At 43.9% G+C, this 20,579-nt stretch overlaps 1 protein-coding gene across 10 annotated transcripts in view; it reads left to right on the forward strand.

The window, feature by feature from the left end:
- The window catches only part of RGS6 (regulator of G protein signaling 6), a 487,886-nt gene that overhangs the window by 318,215 nt on the left and 149,092 nt on the right, over positions 1-20,579 (forward strand). For all 10 annotated transcript variants that reach the window (XM_036311823.1, XM_036311859.1, XM_036311875.1 and 7 more), the window contains exon 3: positions 14,979-15,078. In XM_036311823.1, coding sequence (XP_036167716.1) covers positions 14,979-15,078 — 100 coding nt within the window. The remainder of the gene's footprint in view (positions 1-14,978; positions 15,079-20,579) is intronic.

Below are 20,579 nucleotides of genomic sequence, written 5' to 3' on the forward strand. Positions count from 1 at the left end.
TGGAGAGGGTCTTAGGAGCTGTCAAACCCTTTGATTCGCAGAAGGAAACTGAGGCACAGACCGGCCCGGGTTACACAGCTAGCGGAGTTCCGGGGGCACCTGACAGTTTAAGCACACGCCCTCCCCGTGGTGTGAAGAGCACCTGATGGAGGCGCCGCAGGGACCTTCACACCAGCCTCTCCCCGTGGGGGGTGGGGAGGAGCACTCTGCCTCCTGGTCCCTGGGGGCTGCACCCCATTGTGGATCTCAGACCCCAGGCCCGCCCCACTCATCTGCAACCCCCCCTTGGGAATGGGATGTGCTTGGAGGATGCACAGTAATCTGACTACTGTTTGTAGCAAGTTATAATTTAGGGGGAAAAGCTCTTAATATCATGAACTTGAATCAGGTGGAGGTCTCTGTTGATGCTTTCTTCCTGAGCTGCTTCAGCTCTGAACAGATAGTTGGGAATGCACCCAGCTCCTGCCTGAGCCACAAGGTAGGACAGCCGGCATGGGGAGGCGAGGGAGGGTCGGAACCTAACTGGGGTGTCATCGGGAGGATGCTATTGCTTCCCCGTCTGGTGGGGATCACTGTCACCCCTGCGTCTGCCCCATGGGCAGCTCTGAGCTTCTTTCTGGCCTCTGGACACAGTCCCCACCGCCGGATTTTCCTCACCGAGAGTTTCCACTGTCAAAGCCATGTTTCTCCAGCCGCTCACTGCGCTGCTAGACTTGTGCACTGTCCCTTCTCCAGCTGGCTGTGGGGCTCAAACTCCAAAGGGCTTTAGTCTGGACCCCAGTGGAGCACCCAAGCCATGTGCTAGAAACAGCAGGAAGGGGCCCTTCCCAGCGTTCCCGGTCGCCTTGGGGAGGCCAGCACCTCTGCCATCACATTCCCCCAAAAGGGCTCTCGTTCCTCCCTGCTGAGGAGCAACTGAATTCTAACCGCCTACTGGCTGAGTTTTATTTCCAGCACTGCAAGGTAACAAGTACACACAGGCACACACACACACACACACACACACACACACACACACCAGATTTCTATTCCCATCAAATCTCTGCATCCCAAAATGACCTACATGTTGGCAAAGGCTTTTTAACTGTCAGAAGTTATTATCAAATGGGCGTTCTCTCTCCACTGCACATGCATTATCGCAAACAAATGCAGGTTGAATGTGCACTTTTCTCTCCATTTCCGCAATCTCCTCCCCTATCCCTCGCCGCCCCCCCCCCCCCCCCGCCACCTCCCCGGGCTCTCCATGCCCATGGACAATGTCAAAGCCAGCATGTAATTGGTGTCCAAAAGGAAGCCCTTCAGGGACAAAAAAAGGACATTTTTGAAAGAGCTTACCCCTGTTTTCAATGCTGTTGTCCTGCACAAGGCTCGGTGCTGGAAATCCCCCAGCCACGCCAGAACCCCACCCTTCCCCAGGGCATTGGCCTGGGTGCTGGACCAGGTACAGACCTATCAGCTCTGGAAGGAGCTGCCATCTACATCACTTGGACCCTACACCAACCTGGGGAAGAGGCAAGAGAGGTGGCTCAGAGGTTAAGGCCACAGGGGAGGTGGTTGGGGAGCACTTCTCCTTTCTTAGTTCTCCACCCTCCCCCATGGAACCATCATTTGACCTTGAAGGCAGGAGGGAGGAGTGATGCTCTGGATTGGCCTGAAGACATCCAGAAACCCAATAGCACCCACTGAGGTGCTAGGATTTCTGGGAAACGAGGATTGTCTGTCTTACATACTTCCTGCAAAAATGTGGAGAGGTAACTGAGATCTCAGGGTGGCTTAGGATAAAAACCACATGCAGAAAGCCACTCTGCAGGCTCTTTGAGGTGAAGCCTTTATAGCACCCCCATTCAGCATTCCTCCACCCTCCTGTACACCCATTCTCCCCTCAGGGCCTGGCAATCTGAGAACTAAAAATCCCCCCAACCATGCCAGAACCCCCTCCCCTTGGAGGCTCATGCTGAGCCCCGAGCACCCAGGCCCAATTGCCCCCAAAGAAAGGTGGGGTTCAGGATGAACCTGGCTCTAAAGGGGCTAGTTTATCCTACCCCCACCCACACCCTTTCACCTGCAGCCCCTCACCTGGGCCTGCCTGCCTTAGAATTCAAGCCTCAGACTCCATCCCTCCTCTCACCCCCCACCTCCCGTGTCCCCAGCCCTCTGGGTGGTCCTGTTCTCCGGGTTCCCTGGTGAGAGTTGGCTCATCTGATGACCTAATTCATCCTAGAGAGGATGAGACTCACAGGTTAACAAGTTTCCTTTCCAAACTGACATAGTTGCACTCTAAGGTACTAAGTGACTCCTGGGGGCCGGGCGTTGCCTCAGGCAGTGCTTCTGGGGCTGCACAGTGGTGGGCCCAGGATCCCTATATGGAGAGGGCCCAGGCCCACAGTGCTCGCTCAGAAGCTGCATTTGCAGCGCAAGCACACTCTTTCCTGGGACTTGGTTTGACTTCAGTTGATAGATATGCCAACGTCTACCCCTGCCGTTTCATGCTGTCACGAGATCTAGGTCACGTGCTCCTACGCTCAGTACAGTTTGTGGAGGTTCTTCTTGCACTGTCTAATCTGGAAATAATTAGTCACCATCTGGGGGGGCGGTGGGATGCGGAGGGAAGAGAGAGAGAGGAGAGGAAGGGAGCATGAGAGGAAATCATTTTCATTACATGTTTAACAGAAATACTTGAAAACCAGTTTCTGTAATCGGTAAAGTCATGAGGAGTGTATTAGTTTGCTAGAGCTGCTGAGACAAAATATTACAGCCGGGCAGAGGGGAACGTGGTCTATTCCTAATGTGGCCTCTTCCATGCGCTGTTTCATTTCATTCATCCTAAGAACAAATTAACTTTTTTGTTGTTGCTGCTGCTGCATTATAATTATAAGTCTTCAGTTGACTCAAATGCAAAAATATCTTAATTTGTGCTGCTGAATCACTTCTCTCTCAGACTGTCTGTGTGGTGTTCTACCTGTGTACGCTAAGTGTAAGAGTCAACATTTATTCCTTATTACAGGTAGTGTAGAGTCAACAGAAGGCCAACGCTAATCATGATATTCCTCACTCCTGATTCTGGAAACCAGCGTCTTCCTCCCCCTTCTGGTTTTGAATGCAGTTGGTGAATCTGGAATTCATTCCCAGCCCTCATGTCAGACATAGTCCCGGCTTTTGAAAAGCCAGAGCTTTGAAGTAGTATGCGTGTGGCTTCCTGGAAATCACACAAAACGCAAGACATCAAATTAGTCCATTTGGCATGTGGAACACTGTCTAATCTGGAAATAATTAGTCACCATCTGGGGGGGCGGTGGGATGCGGAGGGAAGAGAGAGAGAGGAGAGGAAGGGAGCATGAGAGGAAATCATTTTCATTACATGTTTAACAGAAATACTTGAAAACCAGTTTCTGTAATCGGTAAAGTCATGAGGAGTGTATTAGTTTGCTAGAGCTGCTGAGACAAAATATTACAGACCGGGTAGCCTAAACAACATACATTTATTGCCTCAGAGTTCTGGAGTCTAGTCGTCCGGGATCCATGCACTGTCTGAAATCAGGTAGTTTCTCACATTTGCATCTCTCCTCCCCACCTCCTGGTTCCATGCGACTCCTTAACCCACAAGTAGAGGAAGGAGAAGGCCCTTTTCATGTAGACACAGGTGCTCTACATATAACCTTTTCCTCTCTTCTTCCTCCTGGTGGCTGTGTGGGGTAGACAGCAACTTCCCCATTTAAACATGAAGGTAGGCTGGAAAGGTAGATGGATGCCAGATGATAGAGGACCTTAAATTCGATAGTCAGTAACTTGGCATTTCTTTTGTAGTAGTAGGGAGCCACCGCGGACTTTTGAGAGGAGATGATTTCCATGGAGTTTCCTACGCTCTAGAATTCACTCCAGTTGCCAGTTCAGTCATTAAGCCTGGAGTAGGGCACAGTGTTGACGAAGAGTCAGAACGGAAGTGAGTCCGAAAGGACAAGTGATTCCAGAGTCCAGGGTGTCCTTGGGGTCAGAAGCAGGACAAGGTCTTATGTTCCTTGCTCCTCTCCAGGAGTAAAACATTGTAATATTCCAGGACCAGTTTTTCTTTGGAAACACAGATATTGACCTCTCTTCAGCAGTAAGGCGGGAAGTGATATACATGTTAAAACTAGAATATTTCTGTAGAAACTTAATATGAACGGCCTCATGTTCAAATCTGGAGCATGTTACGGTGCTCTGCCTGGTGACTTGAGCTATGCTGCACGTGGTACTCCTTCTACAATTCTCCTTGGTGGGCTCGGCTGAAGCATGTGGCAAGGTAAAATTTGAGATTGGGGGCGGGGGGGGGGGGAGGGGGAAGGGAGAAAGGATATTCGTTTTTCCATATGTAGAATGTGGTGTTAGAGTTAATTAATGAGCTACTGTGACCCATTTAAGAAGCTCCTGGAAATAACCTCTGAGCCACCCATCTAATTGGTCCCAGATAGACCAAAACCTGAGGCATATCAAATGCCACGGAAGCAATTACTTCAGGTTATAGACAGATATCTCTCTTGTCCTTATCCCTGACTTCTTCCCCCAAGCAGACTGCCACAGTTCCCGGTTGACCAGTATTTTGACTGTCAAGCTGTTCAAAAGGAGCAGAGAGTAATGGAGTTAGAGGAAATTCACTCAGTTCTTCCCCAGGAGGAGAAAATACTAATCTGTTTTGGAAACAATGCAGAATACTGATTTTCTAAACATTTACTCATGAATAGGTCACTGTGTGTATTAGTTTTCTATTGCTGCTGTAACAAATTACCATGAGTTGAATGCCTACAGACAACATATATCTTACAATTCTGTAGGACAGGCCCTCTGTGTTAAAATCAAGGGGTTGGCAGAACTGCATACCTTTCTGAAGGCTTTAGGGGACCATCTTTTTCCTTGCCTTTACTGGCTTCTAGAAGCCACCCACATTCCTTAGCTTGTGGGCGCTCCCTCCTTCCTCAAAGCCAGCAAAGCCCCACCTCTCTGCTGCTTTCTCTCTGGTCACATCTCTCTCTGACTACAGCTGGGAAAAGTCCTCGTCTTTCAAGGACTCGTGTGATTAGACAGCCCATCTGGATAATCCAGGATAAACACCCCATCCCAAGGTCCTTAACCTTAATCACAGCTACAAAGTCCCTTCGCTATGTAAGATAACGTATTCACAGTGATTAGGATGTGGGCATCTTTGCGGGGGACCGTTCTTCTGCCTTCCACACTGTGGATTAAATTTTGCAATATAGGATGTGGCCCCATCTCCCACATCTTCTTCCACTCAGCTGAAGCCTTACTTGCATGAACCAAGGCCGCCCAGGAGCTGCCCTGGCTGCTGGTGTGGTGATCCCAGGAGCCAGCTCCGGAGCAGGACTGCCTGGGTCTCATCCAAATAGTCTCATTATTCATCAGTCTCATTTGGCCTTGGACAGTTTACCTTCCCTAAGCATCCGTGTGCTTATCTGTAAAGAGGGGGTGGCTCTCAATAAACAGCAGATGGCATACTCAAGTTGGGGTAATTTGAGGAGATTGGAATAGAGATTTTAGGTTCTCTGACATTGCTAGAGTGTTTCATTAGTTTGTGTTTATTTTCCTCATTTGCATTGTAGCTGGTCTTCTGCAGTCAGAGATTCCTTATTCTGTGGTTTGCTCAAAGGATCTGCTCCGCTCCTGTTTCCAAGCAAACAACAGATCCTTATATAAGAGAAACAGTGCCTTCTAGTGCTTGGCTACTCCAGCCAAGCTCAGGGGAGAGGAATTCCCCCTAAAGCATCATCAAGAAGCCATTTGTTCACTGACCTAGAACTTCATTCTTGCCTGCTTTTCTCCTCAATCACATGGAGAAGAATGTTTTCCATAAAAGTAATTTATGAAGCACCACATATGGTAATATTAAAACCATAAAAATAAGCCTCCAGGAGACAAATCAAATAATGCTGCTTCATCCTTCTACCCTGGCACGGCCCTGGGTAATGAATGTCATGTATGATACTTTGGGGAACTAACTTCTAGCTCAGCTGGTACGTGGGTGCCTGTGGAGCAATTCCTTTAACACTGTTGCTAAAATTTATGGAATCTCGAGGCTTCTGTTTATTTAACCCATTTCTAAAGCAGAATGATCTTAAAAATGTACATACCAACGGACAGGTATCAACACCCCTAAGATCCTAATATATTAAGCATTCCATTCAATGCTGGAATCCAAGATAAAATTCTTTAAGGATATAACACTCATGGCATTCATTCATTCATGCATACATGCATGCATTCATTCAATAAATATTTACTGAGCACCAACTATTAAGATTAAATGGTGAGAAAAACAGTCTAGTGAAAAATGCAAGTCCAAATTAAAGTGATACAGAGGAAAGCTATAGGGTTCTATAAGATTTTATAACAGAATAATCACTGAGAAACCTATAGATAGATTTTGAGCAGATCAATTAAATGGTCATATTTTTCGTAGAGTATCACACAGGCTGCAGTGTGGAGAACAGATCCAAGAAGAATCAAGGCCAGCTCAACCATCCTTTATGAATGTTCTTTAGTGCGGGGTCTTTGTGGTAGACATTGTTGTTTGGTTAAGCTAACCCCATTTCCATTCTCCCCTTCTCATTCTTCCATGTGGTGTTGAGGCTGGAAAAGCTAAATACCCTCTTCCCCAGCTTCCTTTGCAGCTACATGTAGTCATGTGACCCTGTTCTGGCCAATGAGACTAGAGCAGAGATCTGTTGGGATATTCTGGGAAGGAATATGCTTTTCCAGATACTAGGAACAAGTACAGCTATACCAACACTCTCCACTTTCCACCTTTCTTCTTTTTTAACATAAAAGTGATGCCTGAGATTAGGGTAGCTATCTGGCAACCATGAGGGAAAGGCCATGATGGTAATTCACAGAGTTAAGTATGCCAGCGGCCACTCACATACAGACTGCTTATTACATGGGAAAAAAATAGACCCCCATGTTTGGAGATTGCACTTTTTTTACTTTCTATCAAAAGCATACTAGACATATACAGTGATTCAAAAGTAAGTTTAACTGAAAACAAATTAACTGTCATTTCAACCATTATCATAGCTAGTATAATGAATTTGAAAATTTCCCTCCTGTCATTGAAATCACAGGCTTTTGAGTGGGATGGTGAAAAATAGAGGGAGTCTTTGATGGTTCCCCTTCCAAGGACCTTGGAGAGTGATACTCCTTAGTATTTCACCTCCTAGCTTCTTTAGAACCCATACTTGGCCCTTCTGTCTCCAACACATCCTTAACTATTAGCCTAGATCCCTGAACCTTTCTGAAAAAGTTTAGTCCATGATGAAGGGGAACAGATTCTGTCTTTTACCTACTTTTATAGGTGTTCAGTACATGTCCACTAAACCAGTAAGTGAAGCTGAGTACATTTAAAAGTTGACAATAGCAGTGTGCTGTGTTTTTAAAAATAAAAATGAGAAAAGGCCCAATCTATGGAACGCATATGGGACAGAGCATGCTCAATGAAGCATGCACATTTTGGATTAAGAAATATGATTATCATTTGCCAGTTCTGATTTCTGCCTCTGGGCTGATAAGATGTGTCCAAAAACTTGTTTTCACTCATTCTCAGATAGGAAAACAGAAGGGGTCTTTAATGAAATGCAGAAGCTGAACTGACAGTCATTAGTGCTAGAAACAGGCAAGTGATTGCAAAGTCAAGTTGCAACGCTTCAATAAAAAAGACCTTCATGCCTGAGGCATACTCTGCCTTCTTTACTAAAGTTGTGGTGGATTTTTTTTTAAGCAACGACAACATAGCTTGCTTAGTCTTAACATTTTTAAATCTTCCACTAAGGAAATATTGGAGGAGCTAAATAAATTAGTTCATTGGATAATTAATTTTTAGAAACAAAACTGATATTGGCCCTTTGTCATTTCTGTTAGCAGAGATGAGCAGGCATGGGACTGGTCAAGAAAGAGCAGTGTCAGGGCCACTTGGACGCATGTCTCGATCTGGCTTCTGATGCCATCTGTCCAAAATGATTTCTCAAAACATCAAAACTCCGTGGTCCTTCCCAGCACCCTCCCCACACCTTGCACCTCTTAGCTCAGGGGAGCATTCTGCATGGATCCACCTGGAAGATGGGCAACATGGGGAATGGGAACCCTGAGGCCTGATTACCTGTCCTACCCTTTACTCACAGACACAAATTTGCATTTGTCAAGTAAGACAAGTCTCTTGTGTTTTAGAACAAGGAATGTTGTTTAACAACCAGAGCTATTGCTGTAGAGATGAGGGAATTGACATCCTGAGAGGTTAAGTAACTTGTCCATGGTCAACACAGCAAGTCAGTGAAGCTGAGACCAGCATTTCTCTCAGGCCTCAGACTTACTGTCCTGCTGTCCTTCTGTGGCTTTAGTTTGAAAAGAGAGGATTGCTTTTCCTCCTTCTCTCTTAAACTTCATAACTATTTCAATGAACTATCTCTACCATCTCATAATATTCCTCTTTTCAGAGAAAACCCACCGTGTGGTATAATGATTTCCATTTCCTCCTGCTGTTTAGAAAATGTTTTACCTGCATGTTAGTGTGGAGCTTGGATCTCCTTGGAGAAGGGCATCCTGGTTGTTGTGACCCATCCAGGCAGAACCAGCCAAGCTGGCCAAGTGGTTTCTCTGCATCGCTTGGCTGTCAGATAAGGGCCACCTGCTACCTGATGGGCACAGTGAAACTTAGGTCCAACAAGCTCCCCAGTGACACAGAACTTCATATTAAAGAATGCCAGGGAATTGATGTTGCTCTTCCTCAGGAACAAAGGTGTCGGAAGTTAGATAGACCTGAACAATCAAGAAAATATAAATATATATGCCTTCCCATCTCTCTGTTCCCAACCCAGAAGATGTGATCTACCAGTACAAGATAAATCCAACTAAACCCTTGGGACAAAGAGAGAGAAGGCTGAGCTCATCAGTCATTGGGCCAAAATCAATCCTGAGATGGCTGATAAACTGATTATCTGGATCAATTTCTCTGTTTCCTGCTCTACCCCCTCAGGACTGAACTAAACTTTCCCTTCAATACAAACAGTATTAAGTGTCTGTATCTGAAAAGCATGTTGGCAGGCACTGGTTAAGGATAAAAAGATAAATCTTAGATTTGATAGGCAGAGCTTGGGCATTAATTAGAGTCAGGAAGACTTGGGTAAGGATCCTGGCTTTGCCATTTACTAGCTTTGTGTCAGTGGATAAATCACTTAAACTTTCTGAGCCTCAATTTCAACAGGTAGACACAATTTTGCTGCATAGAAAACCACCCCAGACGCAGTGGCATATAACAATAAGCATTCATTTCTTCCTCATGAGCCTGCAGGACAGCTGAGGTTTGATTGATTTAGTCAGGGATGGGCCCCTTCTGCTCCACATGTCTCTCACCTTCCTTGGAATAACAGCTATCTGCTGCAGAAGGGCAAGAGGAAAGGGTGACCCTAACCATGCAGATATCTTGAAAGCCTCTATTCACATCATGTTCAATAGCAGCATCCCATTAGCCAGGCAAGACACATGACCAAGCCAAAAAGTCAAGAAGCAGACCCTCTGCCCTCCATGAGTCCAGGCCAGAATTTAGGTGTATATTAATATATGGAGGAATCAAGAACTGGGAACCAATGAAACATTCTTCTATTCCTCTGATGTTGTAAATTATTGCTAGAATGTAACCCCTTTCTGGTCAGTTAAGGGGATTGTTCTTTCGATCCAGCTGTGACCTCTAATGAGTGTTATACCTCTCCATACATTGTAGGCTAACATAAGAAGTTAGGGCTTGGGTGACCACTTTGTAGTTTACACAGGTGTTGAATTATAATGTTATATACAGTGGGGCCTTGACTTACGAGTTTAATTCGTTCCGTGACGGAGCTAGTAACTCAAATTACTCATATGTCAAATCAATTTTCACCATTACAATGAATTGAAATGCCATTAATCCGTTCCGGACACCCAAAAAACACCACAATTGTTTTGTTAAATGTTTTTAAATAAGAAAAATGTATTTAAAAATAATGAATATTGTATAAAAACACAATACTGAACAATAGAATGTAGTGCAATAAACTTGTTTTATTAAGTTTAATGTACAGCATTTACCTTGGAGATCAAACGACTTAAAGATGCTGATGGAGTTGGAGGAGAAAGGCTGAACTGAATAACTGAATAACTAAATCTTATTTGCTGATTTTTGCCCTTTTCGCCACGCTTTCATCACTTTCATCTACAGGAGTTTTCGATAAAAACCTGTCCAATGAGATCTGTTTCATCCTCCCTTTCAGAATATTTCTGAAATGAGTTAGGCAAGTGTCATTAAATAGCTCCATCGCATGCCCAGTTGCAATTTTCTCTGGGTGTTTCTTTTGAATAAAGTCTGAAAGTTTCTCCCACATTCCCAACATTTCCTTTATCTCACTTATAGAGATAACCTCCTCCTCCTCCTCCTCCTCCTCCTCCTCCTCCTCCTCCTCCTCCTCCTCCTCCTCCTCCTCCTCCTTCTCCTCCTCCTCCTCCTCCTCTTCCTCCGTGGCATCTATTTCCTGCAAAGCCTCCGTGTGCTGCTGCGTCTGTAGCTCCTTTAGCCCCTGCGTTGTCAGTTCCTCGGGGTGCTCCTCGATGAGCTCCTTGATGTCACCTTCCTTTACATCCGCGCTCGCTGCCTCACCATGTCTGACAGCGGAGTGAATGCCGGTCCTCTTTTTAAAATTTTCGAACCAGCCCCGACTGGCTTTAAACGGCTCGCCAGATGCCTCATCCACTGAAGTGCCTGGGGTCTGCTGCAGCAAATCAGCGTAAATAGCTCGTGCCTTCTCGCAGATTATAGCCTTCGTCACGGTATCTCCTGCGAGCTGCTTCTCCGTTAGCCACACCATTAGCAGCTTCTCCATATTTTCATGGATAGATGTGCGCTGTTTAGAAATTATTTTAACGCCCTTGGCTGGAGTTGTAGCCTGTATCAACTCCTTCTGCTTCAGTATGGTGCAGATCGTAGAAGTGCTACGCTCGTACTGCTTCGCCAAGTCGATTACACGCACACCTTGGTCATGTTTTTTGATAATTTCTTTCTTTAATTCAATGCACATCATCCGCTTCTTCTTCTCCGCACTGTCCTTCGCACTTACTTTCTTCAGATCCATGGCTGAAAAAACGAAGTTTTGCAAAATAACTGCAAACACAAATGCGAGGACAACACTGATGCTTCTACTAAGAGCTAACCGCTTAAAGTGAACGAGTGAGACACGTGATGCTGGGCTGATGTTGTGGCGTTCACTGTGACGTTCGCTGCGCCAACTAGCGGTGGGGTATCTGCAGCTGGCTCATAACCTGAATTTTAGCTCGCAACTCAAAGCAAAAAATCGGCCGAGAGACGGCTCGTATCTCGAAAAACTCGTTAGTCGGGACACTCGTAAGTCAAGGCCCCACTGTACCTGAAACTTATCTATATTTATAAAAGCCTAAGCGACTGTCACAACCGAAACAACCAAATGGACGACCGAACAGGCTGCGTGGGGCGACCAGGCTGGCAGGGGGGTTAGTGAGGGACGACCAAATGACTGAGCAGCAGGCTGTGTGGGGCAACCAGGCCAGCAGGGGGGCAGTTGGAGGCGATCAGGCTGGCAGAGGGGGGCAGTGAGGGTAACCAAGCTGGCGTGGGGACAGTTGGGGACAACCAGGCTGGCAGGGGGTGCAGTAAGGGGCAACCAGGCAGGGAGGGAGGGCAGTTGGGGGCTACCAGGACAGCAGGGGGGCAGTTGGGGGTGACCAGGCCGGCAGAGGGGGCAGTTAGGGGCAATCAGGCAGGCAGACAGGTGAGCAGTTAGGAGCCAGTGGTCCCAGATTGTGAGAGGGATATCCGACTGCGGGTTTAGGCCCAATCCCCAGGACATCCCCCAAGGGGTCCTGGATTGGAGAGGGTGAAGGCTGGGCTGAGGGGACACCCCCCACCTGCACAAATTTCATGCACCAGGCCTCTAGTCCTATATAATAAAAGCCCAGCAACCAATGGTGGAACGACCAGAACAACTGGTTGACCAGTTGCTATGACATGCATTGACCACCAGGGGCTGCCCTCTGGTGGTCAGTGCACTACCGCAGTGGGAGTGCCACTCGGCTGACTGGGATGAGCAGCTGCTCCCATTGTGAACCCCAAGCCAATGGGCAGGAACCTGGGCTGCAATTGTTTCCTCCTTGCTCCAAGCTCCTCCTCCTCACTCCCTGCCACCTCCTCCAGATGCCTGTAGGCTGCACAGCGCTGCTGCCAGGCTTACAGAGCTGATCCTGGAGGCTGGGAGGCGACCCTGGGTTCGTGGCCGCCACAGGACTGAGGCCTACTCCGCCGCCTCTCAGTGCTATTGTCCCTGGGCCCAGCCCTGACAGGGTCCCCTGGAGAGGCGAATGCTCTGGCTCCACAGAAGATGCTGGACCAGGGAGCAGCCACTCAGAGAGTGGGTCCACAGCTGCTCAGCTGACCAGGATGAGCTGTGGTCCCACAACAGGCCAATCCCTGCAGGCCACGCCCCCCAACAGTTCATGAATCCCGTGTACCAGGCCTCTAGTATAATAATAATAAAGATTCAATGGTGTGATAAAGCAACTAAACAGAGCAGAGGATAAGAGACTCATGGAGACTAATCTTTAAGTGCAGCTCACATCAGCAGAGAATGGAAATCATTACCATCTAATGATGTCAGGGTTCTAACCGAATTGAAATATTGGCTTCCCTCCAATTCCCCATGATTTTCAGGCCATTCCCTAAAAAGCAGCAATGTAACTCATGTTGGGTTTCAGATAGCACAATAGATGAAAGCATAGATTATTTTGAAAATGTCCATTTTTCTAGGAATTACTCTCCTTGACTATCAGTAATACTCAAGCTATTCTAAATTGTTGGGCTGTGTGTAGAGGAAAGAAGGTGGGGCACTAGTTGAAACTATGAACATGAATGTAAATGACAATCCTTTTCCTGTCATTTAACAGAATGCAGGTCTTCAGAGAATGACCCTTTTTCCTAGCATGACATATCCATCCATTGCCTAAGACAGCAGTTACCAACCTTTCAGACCTCACGGATCACCAGTGGTCCGTGGACCACCAGTTGGCAACCGCTGGCCTAAGATGTCAGAAGCTTCAGATACCCTCTCACTAGTAGTACCTCTCAGGAAAACCCAGAAATATCCAGGGGAGAATGGTCTCCGTTCTGGGCTGGGGTTTTTTGGAATCTTATCAGTTGGCAGAGCAACGTAGGTGTGTGGAAGCCTGAGCTCTGGGATCTATGGCTGGGTTCAAACTCAGATCCGCAACTGGGTAGCTGGGTGACCTGGGGCCGGTTGTTTAATCTCCGTGGTGGTCATGGATGCTACTCACAGGGGTCAGTTTCCCTCTCCTCCTGGCACCCAGAAGACTCCTTTGCGGTTGGGTAGTGCCGTGTAACTAGTTCTGGCCAAGGAATTGTGAGTAAATGAGTTCTGTGTAACTTCTGGGCTTTCACATTTAATAACCAGTGTAAGATTCTCCAGAATTTTCTTTTGTCCCTCCTACACAACAACCAGCAACATCCCAGACGGTGGCTGCTTCGTCAGCCTGGGCTGACAGTGAGCAGCCTCCCTGGTGACCTGTATGTAATAGACTTGTAGCAGGAGAAAGAAAAAAAACGTGGTTTTAGTAAGCCATCATGATTTTGAGGGTTATTTGTTACCACAACTTAACCTTATCTACCCTGATTTATACACCTCATTAAATCTTCGTTATTTTAATCTAAAAATAATGATAATAGTATAATCTAGTTTATGAAATAATCATGGGGATTAAATAGGGTAATATGTGTGCAATACTTAGCGTGGTAGCTAGCACACAATAAATTCTGAATATATTTTACCTATTGTGTGTGTGTATATGTATATACATATATATTATTAAGATATGCCATATCCTAACTTTGTCTCTAGCAAGTTATCTACTTATTTCAAAGAAGTTATTAGTAATCTGACTGAGAAATTCCGTTACCCTCAAATTGCATTTCTAGTATGTTAGACAAGGTATGTTTAAATTTCTACACTTAAAATCTATTAAGTAATAACTCGGGAAACCCATCTTGGTGTTTCAAAGATACTTTGTGGCTCAGGGAAACAAAATGTGTGAGAAAGCTAAACATTATCCTCTCCCCTTTTCCAGCTGCTCCCCCCCGCCCCCCATTAACTCTCCAAACAAAAAGTCCTAACTACAGATTCTTCTGCACCCTATTCTGAAGATTTCTGCCCAGGGTTGTAAATTCTTAGCAACAAACTGGTTTCCCAGTTTAGGCCCCTATAACCTTGAGAGTCCATCACCTCTCTCTATTCTGTTTTCAATGTATGTGCATAGTATCTGGTTTCATCAGTAAGATTTCCCCTGGATCCAGGCCACAGCCCCTCGTGGTCTTTCTCTGAGAGTGTGGTCTTCTTTAGTCCTAAAGGAGAGAATCCTGTCCTTGTTCTACCTTAGCCCTGGCTCAAGGTGGCCCCCTTCACATCACCACGCACAACCACCGAGACTTGTCCTCCAGCTTCTTCAGCCCTGCCTATACTTTCTAACAGTAGCATGTTAATATATTTAGTTAAACTATAGGAAACTGCTATTTTTAGGTTGAATAGGGAAATTTCATATGGTTGGACATATATGTGAACCCATTTTGCAAAAGAGAAGTGATTTCACCACAACCATGTTGGATCCTATCGAGAATCTTATGTGTTTCTCCCTCCTTACCTTGTTAAACTGAGGGTTATTCTTACAGACCATACTTTATGCTTTTGTATGTAATCCCCTAACCTCCCACCCACAACACGTGGTCTACAGACGATCCTACTACTGTATGTATTGACTGACATTTCCTGATACCTATTGTTGGCATGCGCCTTCCCACATTTTGACTATTTATAAAGGTGTCATTTACTATTACTTTGTGGGAGACAATAACACTTCTTTTCTTTAACCTCTTTCAGATTGAAGACATCATTACAAAGATGCAAGATGACAAGACAGGGGGTGTGCCCATCAGAACAGTCAAGAGCTTTCTCTCCAAAATCCCCAGTGTTGTCACAGGTAAACATTCTTCTTATAAGGTTTTGGAGGCAACAGGGAAAGGCTGAAGAGTGTGTAGCCTTGATTGTGATCTGGGGGGTGTCTAAGAATTTGTGAATAGTAAAGATGGTACCTTCAACGTACTTCTTACTGTTGAGGGTGGTCCTGGTTTCTAGGAAGAGGCTACTCTTTGCTGATAATTCAGAATGGTCTTACCATGCCTGACCAGCCCTTCTGTGTATAGATTAAGGATTCTAGGAAATAACAAGTGCATTAATAAACAGGCTATCCCATTAGCAATCTGGCCTACAAGATGTAGATAAGCACAAAAATGTTAAAGAACTTATTTTAGTTTCAAAAAAGCTCTAAGAAAGTCTTATGTTCAGGTTCTACAAAATGCCTTTAAGCTTTTTAACTTATTGTACTCGAACTCCTAAAAGAAGTGGTTTTAAAAATGTTTTTCTGCGTTATTTTGGGGGCTTCAGTTGTGTGTTTTGTGTGCTCATTCACCAATAAAAAGGAGTGGACTATTGATACATATACCAAGTTGGGTGAATCTCAAAGTAATTTTTCTGAGTGAAAGAAGCCAGTCTCAAGAGGTTAGATAATATATGATTCCATTTATACGACATTTCAAAAACTTTAGTGCTGGAGAACAGATTCATAGTTACCAGGGATTGGGAATTATGGGAAGAATGTGCTACAAAGGGATAGTGCAAGGGAATTTTAGGAGGCAATGGAACTGTTCTGTATCCTGCTTGTGGTGGTGAGCTGCTAACATGAATCAGCAAAAGTAATTGAGGAGTACATACTTCCACTTGTTTGTACCTCTTCCATCTCTTCTTTCAACATCATGTAGTTTTCTGAGTATAGGTCTTTTACCTTCTTGGTTAAGTTTATTCCTAAGTATCTTAATTTTTTGTTGTTGCAGTGGTAAATGGGATTGTCTCGTTAGTTTCTCTTTCTGAGAGTTCATTATTGGTGTATAAAAATGCTGTCCATTTCTGGATGTTAATTTTGTATCCTGCTACTTTCCCAGATTCATTTATTAAATCTAGTAGTTTTGGGGTGAAGTTTTTAGGGCGAAGAGATTAACCAAAGAATCTATATTCGTGTATACACTGCCCATGGACACAGACATTAGGATGGTGAAGGCCTAGGGTTGGGTAGGAACCAGGTGAAGGGAAGCAATGGGTAAAAAAAAAGGGGGGGGGGAAGACATCTGTAATGCTCTCAACAATAAAGATTTTTTAATATTAAAAAAGAAATGGAAGAGTAGCTGGAGACAAGAAGAAAAACCAGGAGGATATGGTTTCTTGGAAGCCAAATTTTCAAAAAAGTGATTCAAGGAAGAGTAGAATTGATCTACTATGTAAAAAAATCAACTAAGATTAGGACTAAGAATCGACAATTGAATTTAGCAACATCAAAATTGATTGCTGACCTTGATAAGTGCACATTCCATGAAGCATTGAGGGCAAAAGCCTCATTGGAGTTGGTTCAAGTCAGAATGGGAAGAAAGCAATTTGAATAAGTGAGTGCAATTAATCTTTGAAGGAATTTTCCTCTAAAGGAAGAAATGCAGAAGTATCTAAATGGGTAAATGGGGGTCAGGACTTGCAGGATTTCAAATAATATGAAAGTGGCAATATGTTTATAATGATGAGAATGGCTCACTCAAAAGGGAAAAGTGATACAAGAGAAATGGAAAATTCAAGAAGTGATATCAGCAAGTAGGTAAGAGATTGAATGTAATGCATAGACAGGTGGGAAGACTTGGCTAGGAAGATGTACAATTTATTCATAGAAAAAAGAAGGGATTCATAATACATACACAGAGGTACAAATAAGCATAGAAATGTGGTAGGAGCTCTTAGAAGTTTTCTTCTAATTGTTTCTATTTTCTTAGTAATATGGGAAGTAAAGAGGGTAAGATGCTGAAGGTCTGGGGAGAAATTAGAAGCTATAAAAGAAATCTAGGAAAGTAAAGAGATTAATTGGCTAGGGAAATAGAGTTTTGAGTGTTAGGTAGCATTAAGGACTCTCTTGAGATTATTAACATTTATGAATTTAAAGAGAGACAATTCTTTCTCCAGCCAATTTAGCTCCCCAGATGTGGGCACCTATTAGGTAGAAAGTTGGACTTAATTAGGGCTATGTCAAATATAAGAGTATGATAAATCAAGAAAGAGGAAGAGAACAACCAAAAGGATTGACCATTAAATTTTCACTGAATAATGAGATAGGTAAGGAACAGTGAAGAGTAGTAATTACAATAAATTTTAAGTCCAGTGGCAAAGGAGTTTTGGAGTTGGAGGTGAGAGTAAGAGAGCTAAAAATATAGGAGGTGGCGATTGGATAGTGGAATATCTAGGGTTGCAATATATTAGTGGTGACAACAAGTAAGGTATGACCAAGGGAATAAATGACTAAGATCTGATAAAGGACAAGATCTGTGGGAGAGAGGAAGTCAAGTTGAAAGAAGTAGCCATAATTTTGGTAGATTGAGCTATCTGGATATTGAAATCACTACTGGGAGAGTGTTAGAGAGGGTGGTTGTGGATCTGTGGTTAAAATCTTTATAGAGACAGTGGCCCAGGGATCAATAAATGACTTTCACAACAAAAAGTCTAGGTCATTTAACCTGATGTCATGGGAGTCAAAGCTGAGTGGGTTTTGTGTTGTTTTTTTAAAGAAGAGGGAGGGGATAAAGGCAGTCTGAAAGAAGCCATAAGAAACATAAGCCATGAGATCACTGACCTGCCTTCAAACCCCATGATGTATAAGGCATGTGAGGCAAAACAGCTGCCATCTAAGAGGGCTGCAGGGAACCATGGTCACTGTGGAAGAATAAGAAGATGAAAGGAATATTGACTGAAAAGTGGAGGATATAAAATGTTTTACTTATGATTGACCATGAGTTCCAGAGATCAAGTGAAAGCATTTCAGAAAATGGTGAGTGTATGACCAGGGGAATAAATGTCCACAGTTGCTAGGTACCAGGCACTAGAATAGCCACAGCAGATATAAAGATGAATGGAAACCTAATCTCTACTTTCAAAAGCTATTAAGTTAGTGAGAGAAACAGACACTGGTAGAACAATAATTATATGAGCTGTGTGCTATAACAGAAGAATGAACAAAGCCCAGAGGAGAGAATTGTGAGTTTTTCTTGAGTTTATCTAGAACATTTCTCTAAGAATGTATATCAGTATCTTGCATAACCAACCACCACAAACCATAATGAATCTTTATTTCTCATGATCATGATTCCATGAATTGGCAATCCAGGCAGTTCTTCTGCCTATCTCACCAATAAGGCCCTACTCATCTGATAGTTCAGTTGATGCCACAGGGTGGGTCTCACTCATTGGTTTAGCAGCAATGCTTAGTCTTAGCTGGGACTTCGATTCTCCTCCATATTGCCTTGTACCCCCAAAAGGGTAAACTGGGCTTCTTCACAGCCTGATAGTCTCAGAGTGCCAAGAGGGAGAAGATGAAAACTATAAGGCTTCTTAAAGCTGAGGCTCCAGAACTCATACAATGTCAAGTCCACCACAATCTATTCTTTAAAGCAAATCCCAAGACCAGCCCTGACTGAAGAGGGGAGAGAAACCAACTCCACCTCCTGGGGTAGGAGTAGCAATGTCAGGTTGACCTGGGGAGACATGACTCATTGGAGGCCATTATTATAATTATCTACCACATTAATAATTTTAGAACTAGGCCTTAAACATGAGTAGAAAACTGGGGAAAGTAATTACAGGTGGAGAAAAAAGATTTTTTTTTCATAGGCCCAAATGCATGAAAAGTATACCAGGTTACAGTCAAAATGGTTTTGTTTATGGAGTTGGAATTTAAAACACATTTATGGAGTGTTGAGACTAGTTAGGGAATCTTTAGATGAGGGAGTCTAAGCAAGTAATAAGGAGGGCTCTTTCAACAACAATCACAGCATCAACTGAAACCATAATTCTAGAGCTACACCTCATTTAGTCTTCACAAAAATCCTATAAAATAGGAACTGTTATCGCCATTTTGTAATTGAAGAAACTGCAAATTCAAGAGCCTAGATTACTTTTTCAAGGTCACACAAGTAGTCAAAATTATACCTTTCATCTTTTTGTCAGATTGGCAAAAGGTATAATATATATTTTGGTGTGCCACAGAATTTTAGTAATTAGTTTACCTGCACCATGAAATGAAAATGGTTGAAAATCACTACGGTAGACATATCCTGGGCCTAATGCCTGCCAATTCCAGGAAACCAGCCAGGTTGCATGGCCTTTCCCATCTGTAATAGACAGTTATTCAAGGATAATTCTCCATCACCTGAATGTCATGAGGAATTTTCCAGGGACTTTGAAGATTAGTTTCTTCCAGGCTACCCTCAGAAACATAAATTCCTAGCATATAAGAGCCATAAGATACATCTAGTCTCACTTATTCTTGCAGAAACATGATATAATGTACTCAAAAAACCACACAGCTTGTTAGGTACAAAACTAAAGAGAGAATATGGATTCTTCACTACCATTGCAATGCTGTGAATTCCATTAACTCATGCAGAAGACTATAGACTCCTGAATTGGAACAGTTCCTTACAGGTGTCTGATGCCTTCCCACTGAACATGAGAATAGCTTGGGTAGTTTGTTAAAAATACAGATCCCCGGGCATCCCCATGGGCCTGGACTCTGAACCTTCTATTTGCAGCATCTGCCCAGATTATCTAATCTAACCTGTCTGAATTTGAAAATCAGTACAACCACCACGTTCCTGCAAAGTGCTCCCCACCTTCTGCGTTAATAGCCTCTAACGGTGAATGTCATCCCTCCTTCCATCTTTGGACAGCTTTGACCTGTAAAAACTTCTTCCTTATAACAAATTGAAACTTACCCACCTCCTTGTAGTTTTAACCCATTAGTCTCAATTCAACCTCTTTCTCAAAATCTAAGAATAGAAAAATGAATCTGATTTAAAAGTATACCCACCTGGCTCTTTCTTACGAATTTTTATTATACAAATAATGTTCCGATTATATGCTATGCACATGCATTTTTATTCTGCTTATCTCAGCACATTTTTTCATGTGGACATTTCTATCTCTCTTTATAGCCTATAAATTTCTTTCTTATGGCTTTATGTAGTTATAAATATTTTTGAGTATTTGTCTATGGCTTATTAACAGAACACTTTGTGTAAAAGGGTTTAGGGCTACAAGCTAGTTGTATGACTTGAGCTGGTAAGTGGGTGACTTTTGGGCATCACCAGCCTAACTGCCCTCTGTTTCCTCATCTGTGGATTAATAGGCTTGGATTAAACTATGATCCATCCTGGCTCTGATCTTCTGTGGTTCTTCACAGGATCTGTGTGGATTTAGTGCTTTCTAATTAGTCCTCTAGATGGTCTAAGGAATCTACCCCTAGGTTAATCTAGGTCATCCATTTTCTCGTGAGCTGTGATACTCCCAGATGAGAAAACAAGAGAACCAGATTAGGAAACCTGAGAGTTACCCAACAAT

Source organism: Myotis myotis, unplaced genomic scaffold (assembly GCF_014108235.1).
Source record: "Myotis myotis isolate mMyoMyo1 unplaced genomic scaffold, mMyoMyo1.p scaffold_m19_p_1, whole genome shotgun sequence".
Lineage (NCBI taxonomy): Eukaryota > Metazoa > Chordata > Mammalia > Chiroptera > Vespertilionidae > Myotis > Myotis myotis.